This window comes from Leptonychotes weddellii, chromosome 11, assembly GCF_054177405.1.
Source record: "Leptonychotes weddellii isolate Sample4059 chromosome 11, ASM5417740v2, whole genome shotgun sequence".
Taxonomy (NCBI): Eukaryota; Metazoa; Chordata; class Mammalia; order Carnivora; family Phocidae; genus Leptonychotes; species Leptonychotes weddellii.
This window is the reverse complement of record NC_138379.1, coordinates 14,460,719-14,482,746: the sequence shown is the minus strand read 5'-3', so window position 1 is coordinate 14,482,746 and position 22,028 is coordinate 14,460,719. Positions and strand designations below refer to the sequence as shown.

Below are 22,028 nucleotides of genomic sequence, written 5' to 3'. Positions count from 1 at the left end.
CAGCTGTGTGACCTTAGGCAGGTTGCATGACCTCTCTGTGCCTTGCCTCCTGCTCTGTCAAAGTTTTCTGAGAAAACACTTAGAACTGGGCCTGTGGCTCAGGAAGCCCTCAGGACATGCTCAGGCCCAGAGAAGGGACACGTTTGGCTCAAGGTTGCTGCTGGCAAATAGGGGAGCTAGATTTGAACCCATGTCCAAAGCCCCCTTCTTTCCATGCCTATGCTGCACGAGGGGGGCTAGTGGCTGGCAAAAGGTGCTTGCCCTCAGGGAACGTCAGGGATCCCTCCTGCAGGAGTGTGCCCAGCGATGGGTAAGCCCCCTTTCTGGGCCGATGATTACTTCCCCTTGGGGTGGGACAGCCCCGTGCCTGGCTGGGAGCCCAGGCTGACAAGCCAACTTCTACTTTCTCTGCAGCTTTTCGCCATGATCTTTGCCATGTGTCTCTTCCGGGGCATCCAGTAGAGGGCGTGGCCTGGAGCCTGAAGCCTCACCCACCATCACTGCCCAGCACCCAAAGCCCTCCCCTCCCCGGTGCCCCTGCCCTCTTGGCCCCAGGGGAGGAGGTGAGGTCATGATGAGTGGCCAGGAGAAGGGGCAGAGGAAAATAGCTATTTTTTTAACACAACAAAATGAAGACAAGACTACGGATTGATGGACCCCACCTGGTCTCCGGGTGGGTGCCATGGGCTCTCTGCAGGGGTCCTGGCACCTGAACCCCAGGGAGGAGTCTGCACTAGAGACCAAAGGAACCCCAGAACCAGGTTCCCTCCTCGGTCCCACCAGCTTCTGGCAGCCCCGGGCCTGGGCCTTCTCCTCAGCTCCAGGTGCCAAGAAAGTGTGGATTTAGCCAACAAGGAAGCAAAAGCAACTCTCAGAGGTCGACAAAGCCCCGGGGGGCCCCAAGGAGACTCAGTCACCATGTCCTTAAGAACTTGGAACCTACGTTCAACCCCTGGTCCTCTGAGGATGGAATTATCCCTGCCCCAGGCTGGGGCCAAGAGTGGGCTACAGATACTGGATCCAAGAATGGCCTAGCTGGTGGGGTCCTTGCTTCCCTCATCTGTTGGATCAAATAATCTGGAAAGCCCAGAGAGGGGCACTTTTTCATTCACAGTCACACAGCATATGCATGACAATTCTGAACAAGAACCCAGTCGTCCCTCGGCTGCCTGTTGCTCCTTCCAGGCCTCTGTAGGTCCCAGCAGATCTGCTGCTCACACCCCTCCCTGGCCTCAGCATCCTGCCTTCCCCAGGAGAGAGAAAGCCAGCTGGTCAAGAACTTCCCAGCTCCACAGCTAAGAAAATTCTGGACTGTCCTCCCTGCTCCCCTCCCACCTCCCCATACTTCTTTCTAAGCCCCTAGGGACACACACACACACACACACACACACACACACACACACACACACGACAATCTCTTTTCCACACTGCCCACTTCTTCCTACAAGCCCAACCCCTTCCCTATTCTCCATCAACTCTGTGGCTCCCAGGGCTGGAAGGAACCCCCAAGATCATCTGGTTCTCCTCTCCCCACCCAGAACTGAGGCTTGGATGTCTTCTGCAAGATCTCTGCCAAGACTTTGCCACCCTCTTCTTGCATACCTCCAATGATGGGGAGCTTACTACCTCCCAAGACAGACTTCTGTCTTCGGACTTTGATTTTTTAGCATCAGCTCAGTGCACATTAGAGTTCTCTGTTTTTCTCTGGTTCCATCCATGGCATCCCACTCACTCTCTCTCCTTCCCAAAGTATTAAGGCCACACATTGCCTCCCCCAAGCCCCATTTTCTCCAGGCTAAAGAGCTCCAAGACATCTCATTTCTGCTGCCACATGGCTTCCTGTCCCTTCATGGTCCATAGCACACTTCTGAGTGTTTCTTCCAGGCTCGGGCAGGGAGAGGTTTTCCCCTAGACTCACACCCACACAGCACCCACAAACCAGTCCCTCATACACAGGCCTCACATTCTAGACCAGTGTTGGCAACTGTATTGCAAGATGCCTCCACCCCAGTGAATCAGGAGTGACTGCCGGGGGCTGTTCAGAGGATCTGAGCTTTGGCCTGGGGCCAGGGGATGGGGAGGACAGCATAATCTTGATTGGTGATGTCAGCCAGACAATTAAGGCTTGATTAGTGATGTCTGCCACAGGCATGCCGTTGGGAGGGTAAGCATGGTGCCCTCTCTCCTCCCCACAGCCCCCCTTCAGGGTCTGGGGGGAGCCCATTCTGAATCCCAGGCCCTGTGTCAGCTTCCAGCCTCCCAGCTTGCCAGCCACTGGGAGAGACGGAGCTATGGCTGGAGCCCCGTGCCTCCCTGCTCTGCCACCGACCCCCTTTAGAGATGCAGCCCTGAGCTCTGTGCCTGCTGTAAAAGTTGGGTTTGACCCTCCTCCCCACTCTCCCCTTCCCCATCCCATCCTTCTGCTGCCCCCCTCCCCCCCCCCAGTCCCAGGCCCCCCTCCTGGTCTCCAAGCTGGGGCTTTCCATATTGTCCCTGTAACAGCCCGCCCTGGCAGCTCCGGACATGATGCCACGAACTCCCCAGCGACTGGGCGTCCCCAGGACCCAGAGCGCCCTGCAGCTGGTAGCCCAGCCCAGCCTGAGCAAGGCCTTGGGCTTGCTCCTCTCTAGACCCACCCACCCACATGCTTGGCTCCAGCTTCCTGGCAGAGGCAAATGGCTGGTCTGAGGTCGACAAAAATAAAAACAGCGGGACTTGATCTCACGGGGCAGCCGTGTGGCTCCAGTCCAGGGGCATCCCAGGCCTCCGGGTCCCATCTGGTCCCCTAGCAGCCAGGAGAATCTGGGGCCTTCAAGGTAAGAAGGGCCCAGCCTCTGGCACCCGCCCCCCTCCCTCCCCCAGTCTTGTCCATTCCCACCCCTTGCCACCCCCCACCCCCGTGAGAATCAGTGGGAGGCAGGGCAGGTCCCAGAGGAACATCTGGCTGAGGCAGGTTCAAGGGCGGGTGGTGAGCCTCATCCCCAAGGGCTTTCCCGAAAGGTGCCAAGGAGCCCCGAATCCGCCGCTGCCCACACTGGGGCTGGAAAGGGAGAGCGGGCAGTCTCTAGCACTGACCAGGCTGGTAGGGGTCTGCAAGGTTGTTTGCAGCCATTCCGAGGCGTGAAGACTAGAGCCCAGCCCCAGTCAGGCTTGCCCCCCTCCCAGGCACTGAGATCTAACTGGGCCGGTCCACATACAGCCCAGGACAGGTGCTGGTGGCTGTGGTTTGGCTGCTGGGGCCACGGGGCTGTGGTGGGGGGGAGCCAGAGCAGACCCCCCACTGATGGTCACACCCACACCCTGGACTGAAAGCCAGCTTCCTGCTCCAGAGCCCCTGCCTCTTGGAAGAGGGAAGCCATCCAAAGGGTTTGGAGGCTCTCTTGTCCCTCTCGTCCTTCCATGCCTAAGGGCCCCAGACCAGACACCCCAAACCAGCCAAGGCCCCAGCATCCCCATCTCCCAGAAGCCCCCTCTTCCCTTCCCCCCGTGGGTCCTAGGTCGAAAGTCTATTTTGAAAACTGTAAATGTTCCTTGCGGTAGATAGCAGAGCTAATTTATCATGTTTATTTCCTGGGAGCCCCCCCCTTTTTATATTCTATATCAAGAGGAGTTTTTGTAATATAAAACAGGACACCCACACTGATGGTTTTGCACTGGTTTTTGTGACTGTTTCTTACAAAAAGAAGAAGGAACGAAGAATAAATAGTGACTGTGAAGAAAGGTGGTCTTGCTTGGGGTGGGGGGAGATGGGGGCTGAGGCGGGAGCTTGGCCGGAGGGTGCTGGGCTCCAGGGACAAGGGTAGAGGGTGGTGGTGGTCGGGGGGAGTCGTCCCAAGCCTTCAGGATGGAGAGCTGGGCCCACCCTGGGTCTTCTTCAGATGTGTGGGTCCCCCTCCCCATCGTCCCTGCCTCCATCCCAGCAATGGCTCCTTGCCTTAATGTGCCCCCGCCCCATGTCCCCAGACCACATGGCTGTTTGCCAGGCTCCCTCCCCCTGGGCCTAGCGCCGATGTCCAAGCCAGCAGCATGGAATGTCAAGCTAGCGTCATCCCGGCAGGCCCTCCTGACCACCCAAGGGGCAAGGCCGCGCGGGCGGTGAGGCCGCTTGGCCAGCCCGAGCTTTCTACTTCCCGGCCGGCCACCATGCCCACTGGGCACGAGGACAAACCACCCATCACCCGTCGGAGGAGGAGCCGACGTCAGGAGGCCTTAAAAGGCCAGGACTGTGGCCCTGGAGGACAGGTAGGCGAGCAAGCAGCCGGATTCTGGGCAGGGGCCCACACTGCAGCAGCAGGAGACGGAGGTGGGGAAAGAGCCCAGCCTCTCCTTAGCCACCAGGTTCCTGTCTGCTCCCCGACCCACGGGGCCTCTCCCCTCAGCTGTGGGACAGAAGCAGTCGCACTGCTCTGCTGGGGACCAGCTGCGTGGCTGCAGGGACAGTGGCCCGGCGCCGACAGGGCAAGGCTCCCGGGCAGGCGTGCAGCCAGCAGCAGCCAGAGTCGGGCCGCCCCTGCCGACCACCCACCTCGCCCCACCGAACACACTCGATTCCAAGACGAGAAGCAAGTGCGGGGCCCGGGCTGCCTTTCTCCACACCTGTCCCCAGAACATGAGGGCCACCACGCCTGGGGCACACGCTTGTGTCCCAGAGGGAAGGGGAGCATGGGGAGTGACAGACAACGGGGGCCCACGGGCCGGGAAGGGCGCGGCGGGACGGCGGGGGGGCTTCAGCTCTGAGGGAGCCGCTCGTGGGGTGGGGGACGTGAGCGAGGCCTGCTGAGATATTTCTATTTATTTCCTGTGCTGAGTTGGAAGGGCACCCAGTCCTAGCCCGCCGGGTCTCGGGGCAGCACCCTGGGGAGAGGGTGAGGGTAGGTGAGGGGGCTGAGCCAAGCGGACAGCAGACCCTGAAGGACATACCAAGGGACCAGGAAATGCCGCTGCTTCTCTTTCTTCCTCATCTCCAAACCCCATCACTCACAGGAGCCTCCACAGGGTTCGCTCTGTGCCCACTGCCAGGGCCGGCCTGGGGGGGAGGGAGGCTGCTGGTGGCCTCTGGACCCAGGCCAGCTGCGGGGAGGCGGCTCCTGGGAGCCTCCAGGGGCTGGGCTGGAGGCAGAACAGCCTAGAGCAAGGTCCTAGGACAGAGCCTGTGGTGGCCGGGCTTGGGCTGGGGACGGGCTCTGGCTACAGGTGGCCCGCCTCACAGAGAGGCTGAAGAGGGAGGTACCAGCTCAAAGACAGCCATCCCGGCCTGTCAGCCCCACAGCTGGGCTGTGCGAAGGGCCGGGACGTGCGCCGACGGGGCCGACGGCAGCTCCCACAGGTGGCGAGGGCCCACGCCGAGTACAGGCACAGGGTCAAGCGGTCAGATTTCCCAGGCATACACAGAGGCCACGTTCAGCTGTGTGGGCACTAGATTGGGTGGGGGTGGGGGGAGGACGGGGAAGCAGGGCACACCTCTCTCAAACCAAAGAAGGGCCTCCTGGCAGAAGGGGCAGGAGCCTCGCCTTAGCCCAATACCCCATGACTCAAGCTCTTCAGTCAGTGTCTATCCAGGGGATCCGGAGGCCAAGAGAGCCAAGAAAAGGAGGCGGTGCTGTGTGGGGCGAAGGGCAGAGGTGCCGAGGCTCTGTCCCTCCCCAAACCTGAAAGTCCAGGAGATCACAGCATTTGGGGGTGCCCAGGAGAAAAGGAAGGCGAGTGGGGTCCTTCCTGCCTTCCAGGAGCCAGAGGGAAACGGAGGTCCCGGGGCCTCCCTGCTCCACAGGGGACCCTGGCCCAGCGAGTGGCTAGACCTTCTTGGGTTTTCGGCCGACTTGGTAATAGTAGTAAACGCTGATGGCGACAAAAAGGAGGCGGCTGGCCAGAAGCAGCAGGATCCCCAGGGACACGAGGCCCGTCTCAGCTAGCGTGGCAGTGACCACTGCGGGAGAAAGACCGGGAGGGGACAGAGGTCAGAGGAGGGGTGTGCCTCAGCCCCCAACACAGGCTGACCTGCTGCGCCGGGGGCTCCTGCCGGCCGCCGGACCTCACGGACATGTCTGGTCTGATGTCCCCCACGGGGCAGGTACGGGGGTGAGGGCGAGCGTGGGGGCCACACTGCGTGTGCGCTGTCGACGTGCGCTGGGTACACAAGTGAGCGATGGGTTAGGGGAGGCTGCGGGTGCACGTGCGTGTGGGAGGCCGTGGACGCGCATGACGTATATTCAAGAAGGCACACGTATGTGTCCGGTTGTGAGCACTAGTGTGCAGACATACAGGTAAACACGGCCGCGTGAGCCCCTCCCCCCAGACAGATTTCCATCCCTTCCTGGAAGCCAAGTGGCAGGAGCTGGAGAGCCAGGGGCCAAGCTGCCCTGCCCGCACCCCCCACCCCATCAGCCTCCCTGTCTCGCTGACCACCGCAGGACTCACCCAAGAACTGGACCCCAAAGTAACAGGCTTCGGTGAGCAGAGTCCATCGGATGATAACCTTCTCGGCCGTGTAGAGAGCGTTCCACATGATCAGGGAGATGCCTGGGGCGGGGGAAGAAGGGTAGACTGGGAGCCGGCAGCTTGATCCACCCACCCCCTTGGGGGCGGGGCGGGATCCCAGATTTCTACATCCCCCACCCCCACGCACACTCCCCAAATTAAAACTCATCCATCATCCGACCTAACCCCATAACCCTAGGTCTCCCACTGCCTGGGTGAAGGGCTTGAAGGTGCCCCAGTGGCCACCAGCCCCTGCCCCCTCCCCCGGTACCGATGCAGACCCTTGAGGGATGAGTGTTGGCGCCATGGGCACGAGGTTGGGGAGACTGCGTGTACAGAGGCAGGGAGGCCTGCTGAAACAGCAGGGCTGGGCATCATGAGATGTGGCTGGGGTCCGGGGCCCACTGTGGGATCTGGGGGAGGCAGGTCTGGAAAGGTCGGCTGGATCCACCCCACAGACCACCCCGAAAGCCAGGTGGAGGGGCTGGGCCTTTATTCTGCAGGCAAAAGGGAGCCAGAGAATGTTCGGGTGAAGAGGACGGACGCTACCTGTGCTAAGCTTTAAAAGCTGTACTTCAGCTTCCTACCAGGCACTGTGTGTGACTCAAATCGGAGAGGAAACAGGACGGTTCAAACGAGAGGCCCAAGGGTGGGAGGGATTTTCCAGACACTGTGTTGATTTTGCCTCCTCCTCTAGGTGGCGAGGTCCTGGAGGGCAGGGCCTGAGCTTCATTCATCTCTGCACCCCAATGACCAGGGGGTGCACTACACAGTAAGCACTCGGTAAGCCTTTGCCCCAGACGATGGCAAAGACGCAGCCCCGTCCCCTGGGTGTATTCCAGCAGTAGCCACAAGATGGCAGCACACACCCAGCAGAGACAGACTCCTCAGCTGAAGGGGGTAGGCGGGGTGCTGGGAAGGGGAGCCCCTGCACAAAGAAAGGCTTCGCCAAGCTCCTCTCAGTCTCTGTTGGGCCGCAGCTGCCCATCACGTCTGTCCTAGCAATACTCACTGAGGAGCGCACCACCGTAGAGGCGGATGGGGGTCTTGCTGGTCACCTGGGCTCCATCAAAGACGGCATCATAGAGCTGGTCAGGGAAGGCGAGGGCCTGCGGGCATGGGTGGGCAGTTCAGAGTAAAGTGGGAGGGGGTTGCTGCTGAAACACCCCCTGGACATCTTCCTTCTTCCCCCCCGCCCTGAAGCCAGGCTGAGGTGTCTGGGGCAGTCCAGTGTCAGAGCCGTGGCTGTCCCCCACTCCCCTGTGTCAGGACAGAAGGCTCTAGATTCCCAGGGGCAAGGAGTCAGGAACATGGACCATGCGATCCAGGATGCTCCAGAGCAGGCAGGGTTCAGGCTGGGACTGTGGAGGGAGCTAGAGAGCCCTGACAGGCAGGGCCTCAGCACGGGGCCATGAAGGGAGAGGCAGCCCCAAGGCAGGAGGGGAGCCCCCAGGAGAGGCCCGGAGGCGGGACATAGGGAGCCAGACCCAGGGCCAGGTCCTGGGGGGCGGGAGGGGGGCTCACCATGATGGCAATGCCGGAGAAGAGCACAGCAGAAGCAAACTGCCAAACCCTGGGGGCGTGAAGAGAAAAGTCACAGCCAGGCCCCCTCGCTGCCACCTCCAGGCCCCAGGGGACCCTCCCCTCTCCAGCCAAGAGGTCCAGGGATGGCTGGTTTTAGGGGGAGGGAATGCAATGGGATGGAGTCACAGGCACAGGGACACGGGGGCAAAGCTGATGAGGCGGGGCCTCACGCAGCACCTGCCCATAACCCGGCACCCACCAAAACCCACGCTCGACGCTCACCTCAGCCCCAAAGGCTCCCGAACAGCAAACTTGATTTCATTGCCCAAGACCTGGCTGATCTGTGGACAAAGAGGGGTCAGGGGCACGCCCAGCCCACTCACTCCCTTCCCTGAGCCCCTGGCATGCCCAGGGACCCACCTGGGTTCTTCTGCTTAGCCAAAGGGTCCCCCAGGCTGGGAAGGTCACACTGAGGCCACCCCCCTCTGCCTCTTCTTGACACCAGAGCTTACGGGAAGCTGAAAATACGGTGGGTAAGATTAAAGCTCAGGGGTCTGCTAGACACAGGCTTAAAGCCTGGCTGTGCCACTTACTGGCTTGACCTTGACTTCTCTGAGCCTGTTTCCTTACCGATAAAAGGGGTTCATAACTATCTCCCAGGACTAGCAGGATTAAATCATACTTATAAAGCACCTGGTGCAGTAATGGGCACATAATAAGCACAAAATTCATTCTAATGATCTGTCTTCATTTTTGTTATTATTGCCCTGACATCTCCATTAAGTTCCTAGAAAAAAAAAAAAAAGGCGCTAAGTCCCAGGGCTCCCGCAGCTCCACAGGCCGTGGCTACTCTTCTCCCAAGTGGCAGGCCAGACCTGCCTCCCCAAATGGGTGTTCAGAGGCGGACCCCTGGGTGTGGCCAGCTTCAGGCCCCTCGGCCCACCTTGGAGCGGTGTACCTCCCCGTCGTCGTCCTCCCCGCCCACGCCGAGGATCTTGCGGGTCTTCAGGCGGCTCACGAGGTCCGTCTGGCTGTGCTTCTTCATGAGAGGTGGGGGCTGCTTGGCCGCCATCTTGTCCTGGAGCCTGGTGCCTACACAAGGGCTGAGGGGAGACACCAGCCTCAGCCACAGGTCCTGCCCAGCTCCCAGACCTCAGGGACAGCCAGATCTGACCCCGGGGCCTGGTGAGACCTCCCTGGCAGCCTGGGGCAGCATCTGGAATACCAGCAAGAAATCTGGGGGGCCCAGACTTAGTACTTGGCTCCTTAACCACCTGGCTGTTTGATGAAAGGGCCTCTCCTCTTCCTGGCCTCCGCTTCCTCATCTATAAAATGGAAGGGGGAGGATGTCCCTAAAGCTCTTCCAGCTGTGTGAGCCCATCTGGCCTCCACGGACATGGTGCACCCCGAGTAATCAGGTTGGTTGGAGCCTTACAGAAGGCCCTGGAGGAGTGTATGGGCCCGGGAAAGGCATTCGGACCCAGGTGGAGACCACATTCAAAGGTTCCTGGGAGGTGGGGGCAAACAGGAGTCCGGGCCAGTTGTGCCAGAAGAGGGAACATCTGCCCAAGTCCTGGGGTCCAGGTGCCACACTGAACTTTTGCCCAGATAATCTCTCTGTCCAGCAAGCCCTCCCTCCCTGTCTCGCAGACAACCTCCTTCAAACCTTCCAGGACTGAAAGAAGGGGAGGGGGGTGTCCCCAGGACCCAGGAGAGCCAGAGGAAGGATGGCCAGGAGAGCCTTCTGGCCGGAGACACCCACTACCGGCCTCTTCCCCACCCCTGTCTGCTCACGATCCTCCAGAGCCCCCACTCCCCAGCCACCCCCCAGCTCCACCTCGGGCTCGGTCTTGGGCACCTACTTTGTGCCAGGCACTGGGCTGGGAGACACAGAGATGAGGTGACTGCTGGTCTCGCCTTCAATCAGCACAAAACCTATGCAAAGGAGACAAAAGTGTGGACTCCATTGAGGCAAAGGTTTCCAAGAGTTGGCCCAGGGGTGGCCCTGGGCTCCTCTAGTCACAGCGCCCCCCATCCCCGGCACGCGATGGGAACGATTTACACCCATTCTACAGATGAGGAAACCAAGGTCAACAAAGTTCAACAGAGACAGGGTTGAGTAACTCCAGGACCCCCCACCCGACAGCACCACATGCCGTATTCCAGCATCTCATTCTATAGAGGCCCACAGACACCCGCTGGTCGGCCTCGGGGTCTCCGGTGAGTGATGTCCAGCCCCCGGGCCTTAGTTCCTCATCTACGAAATGGGGGTCGCTATGCGGTCCCCTCCCCCCCCAACCCTGGGGGCACGGAGGTGGCCGGGGTTGACGATGAAGACAGTTCCAATGCCCAAGACCATTTGATGGGGGGGGTGGCCAGCCCCACCGGAGAAGGCAGGGTTTAACCACGCTGCTCCCCCGGGCGGCCGGGCACTGTCCCCACACCTCAGCACTTGCCACCACTTCTCGTGACTCCGGAGCGAGGCGACAATCAGCCTGGTGTCCCTCCCACCGCCCGGGAGCCCTCCACGAGAGCTGCCAGCCACAGCTGGGAACCGCCGGGGCCCGCCTCCCTCGCCGGGCCTCAGCCAAGAAAGCACCGGGGCGCCCAGCGCTCACCCTCCTTCCTCTTCCAGCCTCCCCTCTGGCCTTTCATTTTTTAATTTACATACTGCAGAACCGACATTCTTTGTTGTTGCAGTTACATGACTTTTAGCACATATATAGATGCAGAGAAGGACCACCTGCGAATCGGGACACCTGCCCTGGCCCTCCCCTGCCCTCCCCTCTCGCCCCCCTCAGCCACTGATCTCCGGGCCGTCACTCTAGCTGTTTTGTTTTTTCAAACACATTAGATAAATAGACTCATATAGCCGAGAACCACTTGAGACCGGCTTCTTCCATTCCGCGTAATGCTAAAATGCCTCTGAGACTCGTTCGGGCTGCTGGGCGCTTCCCCTGCCTGGTCCTCTTTAGGGCCGGGTAATATTCCATGGCGGAAGATGCACCAGTTGGTTGACCCCGTCACTCACTGAAGGCCATCTGGGTTGTTTCCAGAGTTTGACAGTTACGCACAGGTCTCCGTCCCGTGGCGTAAGGTGGCACTCGGGTCAAGCCCGCCAGGCCCCGGGCTGTCTCAGTGACCCCCGCTCAGAGCGTCAGCTGCCTTCCTCTGCCCGAAGAGCCCTCCCCACCAACACACACACAACGCTCCCCTCCGCACCGCAGGCCCGAACCTGCAAAGCAAGGGCTGTGGGTTGTGGGAGTGCCAGCCTCCTGGGACGGGGTACAGCAAGGGGACTGCAGTGGCCTGGGCTCCACTGGATGCCAGCATGACTCTTAGGGGAGACAGGCTTCATCCACAGGCACCGCCATCAGGTACTTGGGCTGGAGGGACCCACGGTGGCCTCCCCACCGAGCCCAGCCGCCAGCAAGGAGCTCACCACCCTCAAACGGCCCTAGGGCCTCCTGGGGAGAGTGAAATCGGAGAGTAGGGTCCCCGACACCTGCCTTGGCACAGCTAACTACTCTGAGCACTGAGTTCTGTCCCTTCTTCCCCCACAGCACGGGGCCCCGCCTGGGGAGCACAGGTAGACAGCTGCAGTACCCCACGCACGTGCCAGACCCCCCCCATGCCCCCCCAAGGCAAACCACACACATGGACCCCTCAGACCTGCCCTCGAACTTTCTTCCCGTTCCCACTCCACAGGTGTTTTTCAGCCTGGCCTCATTTTAACCTAGGTGAGGACAGAGGGCACCTCCCTCCGCTCCACTCCCTGCACCGCGGCTGAGCCGGGGGTGCGTTCGGATCCTGGGTCTGCCCTCTTACCAGCCGCAGGGCTTCGGGCAGCTCCCTGCAGCTCTCCCAGCCTCAGTGTCTGCCCTGTGAAATGGGGTTAATAAGAACACTCCCTCTGTGTGAGTGCAGGAGGCCCAGGAGAGGGAACATGCGCAGGGCCCGGGGCCAAGTGCCCTGCCTGCCCACGCTCCTACTTCCCGTTCTTCATGCGGCCATTGAGCCGCGCACAATGCGAACAGTGGCCTGATAGGGCCGTTGCTTCCTTTCCAGAGCCAGCTGCCCTTCGAAGGGCCCCCAGGGCTCCCCCCTTCCCCTGTGCCAGGCTGCCCGAGGCTAAGGGCAGAGGCGGGTGGAGGAGAACCTGCCAAGCAAGGAGCTGGGACAAGGTAGCCTGCAGCCCCTTAGAGGCCGAGTTCATGACCCTCTACATTCTGCGCCTGGCGGGCCTCTCCGACCTTGATTCCCAATAAAGCCAGGAAGTCCCTGTCCTTTTTCATGGTGGTTCCCAGTTCTGAACCACTGCCCAGCCAGGAAGGTCCTCCTTGCGCCCTGCTCCTCCCCACCTCCACCCTCCTTATTCTTCAGGGCCACACAGCCCCTCCTCAGGGGCCTTCCCAGGACACATCCTCTTCCTCTGTCGCCTGGACTCCCGTGGGTCTCAGTGTGGGTGGCCACAGGGGGCCACTTCCAGCCCATACCCTGGTCCCGTCATGGGCACTCGGGCTCCCGGAGACCCTGTGATCTGAAGGCAGGGCTGCTGTCTAGTCCGAGAATCTCCCTGCTGCACCTCTGCACACGGTGGGCGCTCCATCGGCATGGGCCAGTGAGGGGCAGCCGGGCCACAGGAAGTAGGCCTCCTTAACTCCACCCAGAACACCCGGGGTCCCACTCAGTTAGACGGGGCAGGGCCCAAGGGGAGGGGAGGCTCCAAACACACACTGGATGAGGCAGAAAGCTGAGGCCCGGAGAGGGCCAACGAGCCAGTGGCTGGCGAGTGCAGGAAAGGGGCTTTGCAGTCAAGCGGGGCTGGCTTCTAATCGGACCTCTCCTATGGGCCGGTGGCCTCGGACCAGTGGGTCTAGGGTGCTGAAGACATAGGAGAGTGGGTACAGATGCTCTTGGCGAAGGGTCTGGCCCATGCAGTGCCCAGGAAATGGTGGGGGTCAGGACTGGGGGAGACAGTGTGGTGAGACCTCTCGATGCCCCCCTCCTCAGAAAGCTGTGGCCATCGCTAGAAGATCAGCGCCCCAGGGCAGGGCTTTCTGTAGGTCTTGCTCACGGAGCCTGGGACACTTCCTGGCATGTGAGGAGCTCACCAAATATTTGTCACCAAGTCGTGAGTTGGGGAAGGGATTGTCCCCCCACCTGACCGCTGGCCAAGATCTGACTCCCTGCAGCACTGCCCCCCCCCCACGCCCCTGCCCGCCCCTCCCATCAAGTGCAGGGACATCTGAGGACAGGAAGAACATCCCCAAAGAGCTCCCAGTGGCAGCAAGACAGAGGGGGTCATGACTAGAGAGGCCGGGAACAGAGAAACTTATCAGGGGTGCAAGTGTCAGGGGAGAACGGGGGGGGGTGCATATACTTAGTGATTAGGCAAGCTTGGGCTCAAACCTCAACTCTTTCTCTTGTCTGTGACCTCAAGAAAGTTTCCTAACCACTCTGAGCTTCCATTTCTTCCTTGGTGAAACCACGGTACTATTTTTTAGCTCACGGGGTTGTGATGAGACCCTGAGCAAAGGCAATTAGGGGGCCCGGCACCTACTATGGGCTCCATACAGGACAGCAATTAACGGCATTGCTTATGGGGCGGCTGCCAAGGCCCTGTCCTGGCGGCAGGTCAGGTGGGGCTGGGGCGTCATTCCCATGCTGGTCCCAAAGGACCTCTCCCCATCCCCTGCAGCCTTCCCAGGAAGCCTGGTTTCCATAGAAACAGTCGGACTGCAGAGCTGTCCCCGGCATGGAGACTGTGCCCATGAGGGCTGGCTTAGAAACCTGACCAGCAGTGGGGCGGGGGGGAGGCACAGAGGAAGGGGGCCTGGGGCCCAGCACACCCACCAGCTGCTGAGCCTCCCGGTGATGCAGCGGAGAGTCACTGTGATGCTGAACATCACAGCCAAGAACCACTTCCTTCTCAAACAAGACCCTTTGCTGGAGGGACAGTGCCCCCGTCCCTCCCCATCTGGCAGGAACTGCCCCCGAGAGCATCCACCCCAGGGCTGGAGGCAGAGGACAAGTACTTCCAGGCCAGGAATTCTTGGCAGCCCCCAAACAACCCCATGAGAATGGCTGTACTGTCGCCCCCATTCTACAGATGAGGAAACTAAGGCCTGAGGGACTTAATCAAGCTTCTCAGGGTTAAGTGGCAGAGCTGAAATCGGGAGCAAGTTAACTACGCTATAAATGGATATCCTGAGAGGAGCTGGTCTGTGTGTGTGTGCCGGGCCTGGGGTGCTGTTTGGTGAACCTGACCTCTAGGAAGAGCTAAGCCGTAAGCCATCTTCCTCCTCACATCGCCCCTTGAAAGCCCCCGGCAGGTTGCCAGTATCTGAACTCCTTCCTTCCTGGGGTCTAGCCTCTCTTGGGTTAAGGCCTTGTGACTCCAGCAGGACCAGGGAAGGGCTACGGGGAGACCCATTGTTCTCTTATCACACTGGAGCAAAATAGCTGGAAACGGGGTGTGGGACCGCGCAGCGCCAGGAGAGGGGGCACTGACAGAGGGGGCCTCCGGGCGGGCGGTCAGAGAGAAAGGGGGGCAAGGGGAGAGGGCCAGCAAGGAGGCCAGGGAGGCTAGAAGGTCCAGAGCCCCCCCTGCCCCATCATCCACCCCGTGGTCCGTTCCTGGGGCGGCCCATCAGCTCCTTGGCCGAGAGGCCTTTCAAAGACCCCCCAACCCAGAACCCCCCAGCCTGAGCCCTCAGGCAGAGTGAATCTCACTTCTCGAGGGCTGTGCTGGAGAGGCGTGGGCGTGAACGGACCCATGCTCATTCCTAGCCTGAGCCTTGGGGCCCATTAGCCATGCAGACCCTCCATTCCTGTGCTGTAAATGGGGGTCAAGATGCCTGACTTACCAGGTTGGTGGCAGAACTACAGCGAAACCAGGAAGTCACAGGACACAAAGGGGGCTTGCCTGATGCCTGACTGACATCATGACTGACGTCATCACCGTGGCTTCCCGGGTGCAGGTTTGGTCATGTGGGTCTCGGGGCGAAGGCACCAAGCCAAGGCGAGGCTGCGGCAGCAGAGCCTCCTGGAGGTGCGTCCTTCGAGAGCATAGTCGTTCTAAAGGCCGAGCCTGCCTGAGTCAGCCTTGCCTCTCGAGTAGATGAGTAGACGGGGAGCCGGTCCCGCATCATCCATCACCCGCCCCCGCCACCGGGCTCAGGGTGGAAGCGAGCGGTGGGACGACAGGTAGAGCTGGAGGGGGACAGGAGGGGGCGTGACGCGAAGCCCGCCAGAGGTACAGACCTAGTCCCGGACTCAAGGAAGGGATTCCACGTCCCATTTCCAAGAACCTCCAGGAACATGGGAGCTGGTATGGGGCCCAGCGGGGACACAGGACAGCTGAGGTCCCCAGAGATTCTGTCTGCCACCGCGGCTAAACCAGGGCCCGACTTTGGGACTCGGGCGCCTCATCTAAGGAAAACTGGGAGTGTGGTCTCTGTCATGTTCCCGATGTGGCTTCTAAATCCACTCGCCGGCAGGACACGAGGCCCTAGCCCCAGCTGCTGGGCTGCCCCTGGGGACACACAGAATTTATCTACTAGTTCTCTTTCTTTTGAAGGTGCCTGATCTCCAGAGTGGCAGAGGGAAGCCCAAACGTTCATCACAAACAAACATCTCCAGATCTTCGGGGACCAAAAATAAACATTCCCTGCACCCTGGAAAGGCTGGGAGAGCAGTGCTGAGGAGGGGACATCCCTGGGCCTCACCCCCCGGGTCTGAGGCTGCTGTGCAAGGGGGATTCAGCCCCCCGACGGCCAGCCGTCACCACTCAGATGTCACTAGGTCGTCCCTGTCCCTGCTGACAGAGGGCGAGCGCAAGGGGAATTTCTGTCCTTTTCAACGGGGAATGGGCCTGCCCGGCCCCCACCAGCCCAGTGACCACGTCAGGGCCCTCAAAGGCAGCTGGTGCTTCCGGGGGCCAGGGCTGTGGTGAGGGGGCAGCGGACACATGCCATCCCCCTCACTGCCCCTCCCACCTCTCTCCAAACCTCCGAAACGGGAGGACAAGAGGGGGGCAGGCGAACTTCCTTGCAGGGATGCTCCACCATTTTAAGCCAACTTTTCCAGAAGCAGGAGGTGATTTGCCTTCTGGGTGGGTTGGGGGAGGCAGGCAAAAGGGTCCCTGTACTTTTCCCAGGATGCTATGGGCAAGAACAACAGCCCAGGACTGATCATCTCCCCCCAGGGTCTGGGGCTCTGGCTCAGGGTCAAAGGAGTAGATCAGGACTCAAAAGGCCTGTGTTTAAATCCTGGTGCTACCACTTATTAGCTGCATGGCCTTGGGCCAGTGACACCACCTCTGTGGGCCTCAGTTTCATCTGTGAAATGGGTGTAATAAGGACACCTACAACCCACTGATGAGAAGATGCACAAAAACACCTAGAACGGTACCCGTTTTATAGTGAATGCTCAGTAATAACGTCGCTGCTGTTATTCTCAGGCTAGGAGACTCAGCTTCTTTGCCTCCGTTTCCCCCTTGACCGTACCAGCTTCAGTCCCCTTCAAGGAGCTACACATGGATACAAAATGGGGTGTTTACAAGGGGTGGCCTTAAGAAGGAAATGGGAAGGGAACAAGGGTCATGCTGGGTCAGGAGGAAGATGCTGCCCTGAGGCGCTCACAACGGCTGACAATGGGTGGCAGGGATACGGAACACCTTGAGGTACTAAGCCTGGGTGGCTCCCCTCCACGTTTCCGGCACTTGGCCAGGCCTGACCCTGGCAGGGACGCAAACCAGTGTTGCCAGTGAATAGCTGAGATGCAGGGTGAAGTGAAAATAGTATGGACCAGGACGCAGAACATCAGGCACCCCGCCCTGCCGTTGTGGCTCCTGCATGTCCTGTGGAGACTTTCAGGTCGTCTCTGAGCATCACTTCCCTCATCTGTGAAAGGGACACCCTTTATCCCTTTTCAGTCAGCCTTGCCTCTTATCTCTGCCCCACCCCTCACTCCACTGGAACCACAGTGGCTCCTTACAGTTTCTCAAATATGGCGGACACATTTCAGCCCCAGGGCCTTTGCACAGGCCATTCGCTGCAGGATCTTTATTTCCCCAAGCTATCCCCACAGTTCACTCTTTCAGAGCCTTGGCTCAAGAGTCACCTCCTCAGGAAGGCCTCCTTGACCACCTTATTTAAAATGACAACCCCACCCCATTAAAATGGCAAAACCACCCCAGCCTCAACATGCCTGACACTCAACTTTTCCCCCCTCACCCCCCCATACACTATATACTTTACTTTATTATTTGTCCCTCCACCATTTACGTGTCAGCTCCATGAGGGAAAGAATCTTTTTTTTGTTCTCAGCTGTCTCCCAGTGCCCCGAACTGTCTGGCACTTGGTTCACTAAATCACCTTTGGTATAGGGCCCACAGTTTGTTCAATCAAAGGAAAGAAGAGTCGAGAACTATGTGTATCAGGGGTCACTGCTAATTTCATTGCTCTCCTACCCTCACATAGTGAGGGGCAGGCCCTTTCTCCGGGGCGGGGGGTGGCTAGCATAAGATTTGGGGGGGGAAGGGAGGCAGCAGAGTACAGAGTTGGAGAAGCTACAGCTGGAGCCTGGGGGTAGGGATCCAGCAGGTGTTGACAGCCAGACATGGGTGAAGGCCTTTGGGCCCCAGCCCTGCACTCCAAATTTGGAAGAATGGATTAAACCCACAACACGTGGGCAGAAAAAGAGAAGCCAGGGCAGCTTGCTCCTGGCTAATGGAGTCAGAGGGGACCTCAAGGACCAGATGGCCCATTTTATAGATGGCATAACAGAGACCTGGAGAATACACAGTGCCTTATTTCCTAACAACCCAACAAGAAAAACTTTCCCTCCTGCGGGGCTGAGCGTGGGGCTGGTGTGAGGCTTCGGCTAAGGCTAAGGAACGGAGTGTCCCCTCCTGGCGCTCCACCAGCGCCTCCCACCCCACCCCACTCTGTGTCCCTGGGCTCTTTGGGCTGCAGAGGGTCGTGGGCCCCTCTACACCAGCCACCAGAGGTGTAGGTCCAAGAGGCCGCACCGTTGAGGTGGCCATCCCCGCGGCCCTGATGCCTTCTCCCCGCAGGACTGCCCCACCAGGAAGTTTGTCCGAAGGAAATCAACCAGGAAGCGCGGGGCGGTGGTGGGGAGCCCACGCGGCCTTGGCTCCAGAGGAGCCCCGGGGTTCCGGCCTCTGCGCGCTCCAGCCCCCCACCCCGCCCACCTTGCTCCAGAGAAGAAACCCGCTCCCCTGGGGCCGCGAGGGGGAGGCGGGAGCCCGGCACTGGGTGGGGGCGGGGAGGGCGGAACGAGGGGAGGCAACGCAAGCGCCCGACCCTGCCGGGCGCGCCGGGGATGCGCGCGGGGTTGTGGCGGTTCCTCGATAGACCCCCCCAACCCCGCCCCAGGATGGGTGCGAGTATTTTGCCCCTGGCAGGGAGCCCCAGCCCACCGAGAGCCAGGCCAATGGCCCCACATTGTCACCTTCCCGCTGAGCGCGCGACTTAGGGGAGACTGGGGGGCGTCCGTCTCCACCTGTGCTTCCCGGACCCTCCCACCCAACAACTGGGGCTTAGGCGCGGCTACGGTTTCTGCCTCCTCCCCCACCCCCACCCCTTCCTCCCTCGCCGGCCCGGAGACCAGGGTCTCTCCCAGTCTGGCTTCCTCCTCCTCCACTGTGTCCTTCGTCTCCTAGCTCCAGGCACTCACCCACTTTCTGAGACCCGGGCCTGAGAGCTGGGGACCAGGCGGGGAGCTCCGGGCGGCTGGGCGCCCCCACGGCCCGCCCAACCAGTGGGTCCGGCCAGCGGGAACTCCGCCACCGCGGTCCGCGGCCCTGCGGGGGCGAAGACAGAAGGAGGGGCACTCGCAAGTTTGTGCCGCGCACTCCTCGGACCGGGGAACAATGGCGATGGGGGGGAGGGGACAGAGAACCGAGCGCGGGGACAACAGTCAGACCCCAGGGAGACAGAAACTGCTGTTGGCTCTTTCTCTCTAGCTCCGAAGCAGACGGGGAGGCAGGGGGGAAATAAAACAGTCCAACGGGGAGGAGACAGCGAAGGCAGAAAGCCGGGGGAGAGAGGGAAACCGAGGCAGCGGGAAGGGCGGCGAGTGGAGAGCGCCACGGAAGGTAACCGAAGGGGCTGCGGGGCTGCGCCTTGCGGGGGGGGACCCCTGGAGTCCTGGCATTATCCGCCGGGGCCAAGAGGTCCTGGGGCGTCCAGCTCGCGCGCACGGGGTCCCCAGGTCCGCCGCGGTCACTGCGGCGGCAGAAGCCCCGCGGGGCTGGGCTGCGCTGCGCAGGCACCGGCCGGCGGCGGGAGGGGAGCGTGCGGGGCTCGGAGGCGGCGGCGGGGAACAGAACTTACGTTCCTAGCGCATGCTGGTGCCGGCGCTGCGCGGAGCTGGCGAGCCAGGGGACGCTCGGGCCCTCGGGCGCCTCACATCGCGCCGCCCGCGCGGGGCAGGGCAGGGCAGGGCAGGGCAGGGCCGGGCCGGGCGGGACTGCGCGCCGCGTCCTGCGCGCCCGGGGTTTACCCGAGTCTGGCGGCCCGCGCTGGTCCCTCCTCTCAGTCCCGCGCCAAGCCAATGGCGCACCGTCCCCTCCCACGCGCCGGCTGCCTCGCCCCCGAGGGGGGCCGCCGGGCGGGAGGGGGAGAGGGGCTGGGGCCACTGGGCTCCGGGGCTCCCCGGCCGAGGCTTTCCCAGGGACTGCCTGTGGGGGGCGCGCTCACGCCCCGGGACAAGGCACTGGAGAATGGAGCCGAGGGCCCGCACGCCACCCAGGAAGACTTTCTTGGCAAGTTCTGAAGACTGCGCCCCTTTCCTGAGACTCTCAACACCCCCGCAGGTTGGCAAACCACACTGTCTTAAATATCCTCGGGGTATCCCCTGGGGCCTAGGCCAGTGTCTAAAATGGAAGGGACTGCTGTGGCTGGTAGACACCCAAGTGTGTAGGGAACACAGTGACAACAATGGTCACCATCTGCTGAGCGCCCGCTCCGTGCCAGGCACCGTGTGCTCAAGGAGTTTCGAGCATTAACTCATTTGATTCTCACAACAGCCTAAGAAAGCGGCATGATTAATCCCATTTTACAGATGATGGTTAGTGACTTTTGATTTGGGCTTCCAGCTTAGACCCACCCTTCTCTCTCCCCCTGCACAGGACACCCACCCCCTCCACATACACACCCACCTTCTTCATCCTCCACCCTAAGATCTGGTCTCCGGGATGTTGCTCTAAACTGCACTGTCACAGGACAAAGATCTTATCTGGGGCTCCTGGACATGTGGTGGGAGGCACAGTTGTCAGACCTTTTATCTCTGCACATCCTGTGGGGGAAGTGGGGGTGAAGGTGTGGTTTGGGGGTCCTGGAGGCTCTCTGGGAGCCTGTCAGCCTAAAAGAACCAGGCTCCTACAAACAACGCCCCCACCCACTCTGGGCTCATTTAAACCCCCTGTGACCAGTAATGTGTCTCCCACCCCAAATCCCACCACCCTGCACCCTCCTTCTGAGCAAAATGCCTGGCTCTCTTCATCTTATCTGTTGGGAGTGGGGGAGTGGTTTCAGAAAGGCAAGGTTGATGACACGCTCCATTTCATGAGATCAGTAAATAGAGCAGGTGGAGGTGAGGTGAGTGGTTGCCCCGGATCTCTAGCTAGGTGGGCATTTTGACTCTGGGTCTGAGCTCTTTCCGCATCAGTTCCTGAAGGGTTAATCAAGCAGGCTGTGGGACAAGACCTACTGCCCAGGTTCAAATCCTGGCCCAGCGATTTGGGAACTGTGTGGCCCTGTGCAAGTTACTTAACCTCTCTGTGGCTTGTTCCCTCCGCCTACAAAATGAGGCTGACCCATAGAAGGAAGTGCCCCTGGTTATGGAACGGCAGCAGCGCACACTTACTGAGCGCTGACTGTTTGCCAAGAAGACTCTCACTGCCCTCCCCAGAGCTGGGCCTGGGCGGGAGGGGCTGTGCCCTTTACACAGAAGTAAATGGAACAGTACCTGGCTCGCGAGAACTCTTGGCGACCGGGCTGTCCTCATTACCAAGGGAACAACTCTGATCCCGAGGCACCTCTGTGGCCCACAGTGCCACCGTCCCTGCTTCCAGACAAAGCCCTCAGTCACGGATGGCCAATAATGAGTAAGTGAATGAATGAATGAATGGCTAGAGCTACAGATCAGCATTGTTCCTAAGTGTGTTGGGTGAAGCACAGACCCAAGATCCACAGGACTCGAGGCTCGATAGTAGTCTTTGCAACAGCTCAGAGTCTCAGCCGGCTCAGGCTGGGATGATGAATTCCTTTGTTGCCTCTTCTGTCTTCCCAGCATGCAGGGCTCCGGGTTGCTGCCGCTCGGAGGGTACCGACCTCACTAGTGTGAAGTGTCACCTCTGATTGTCAGTGCTGCCCTTGGCGTGACCCAAGAGCCTGACCTCACATCCATAAGAGGGACTCTGTAACAATCACCCCAAGATCTCCAACATGTGAGGCATTGCCCTAGTAGTAGTGAGCACCCTGTCACTAGCAGCATGCAAGCAGAAGCCAGGGAAGAGTCAATGAGGGGTGCTAGAGGAGGGATTCACACCTTAGGTGGCATAGGATGTGGATAACCTTTGAGCCCTGTAGGTCTTGATTGTGTGTTCTGTTCCCCAAGCCCATCAGCGGGGAACCCCGGGGCGGGGAAAAGGCTCTCCCCCCAGCCTCATGAAGGAGGCAGTCTTGTCTGGGCCCTAACTGTGTGTCAGGCAAGGTGCTGAGTGCTGGGGCTCTGGTGTTAAACAGGACCCAGTCCCTGTCCTTGGGGAGCTCACAGCTCCTGGGAGACAGATGCATACGCAGCAGCAGCAGCAGCAGCGGAGACAGCTCTCGATGACAGGCAAAGGGCTGGGTGGGCAGGAGAGGGAAGAAGCTCTCCATTACCCCCGCGTCTGCACTCCCTAAAGCGCCCACTAGAAACTCTTGCTCTCTTCCTTCCCATAGAGTTTTCTAAAGTGATGTGCATCTAGTTCAGGAACGTTCCTTAGACTGCCA

At 60.4% G+C, this 22,028-nt stretch overlaps 2 protein-coding genes across 10 annotated transcripts in view; one reads left to right on the top strand and one right to left on the bottom strand.

Moving 5' to 3' along the window:
- TSPAN18 (tetraspanin 18) overlaps positions 1–2,724 on the top strand; it is a 180,838-nt gene extending 178,114 nt beyond the window's left edge. For all 6 annotated transcript variants that reach the window (XM_081798273.1, XM_081798276.1, XM_081798277.1 and 3 more), the window contains one exon: positions 415–2,724. In XM_081798273.1, the coding sequence (XP_081654399.1) occupies positions 415–462 (48 nt within the window). In that variant the 3' untranslated portion in view covers positions 463–2,724. The remainder of the gene's footprint in view (positions 1–414) is intronic.
- A 916-nt stretch (positions 2,725–3,640) lies between these two features.
- Positions 3,641–19,534, bottom strand: TP53I11 (tumor protein p53 inducible protein 11). Of its 4 annotated transcripts, none has more exons than XM_081798280.1 (9): positions 19,365–19,534; positions 18,706–18,832; positions 9,864–9,936; positions 8,945–9,104; positions 8,284–8,342; positions 8,002–8,050; positions 7,490–7,586; positions 6,418–6,519; positions 3,641–5,926 (listed from the first exon to the last, which is right to left on the bottom strand). In XM_081798280.1, exons 4-9 carry the CDS (start codon positions 9,071–9,073, stop codon positions 5,793–5,795), a joined length of 570 nt encoding a protein of 189 aa, XP_081654406.1. In that variant the 5' UTR covers positions 9,074–9,104; positions 9,864–9,936; positions 18,706–18,832; positions 19,365–19,534; the 3' UTR covers positions 3,641–5,792. The 4 variants fall into 4 exon arrangements, with proteins under 4 accessions (XP_081654406.1, XP_081654405.1, XP_006747142.1 ...); XM_081798279.1 differs by having other exon boundaries at positions 8,945–9,093; positions 19,365–19,532; XM_006747079.3 differs by lacking the exon at positions 18,706–18,832.
- Between the last annotated feature and the right edge of the window lie 2,494 nt (positions 19,535–22,028).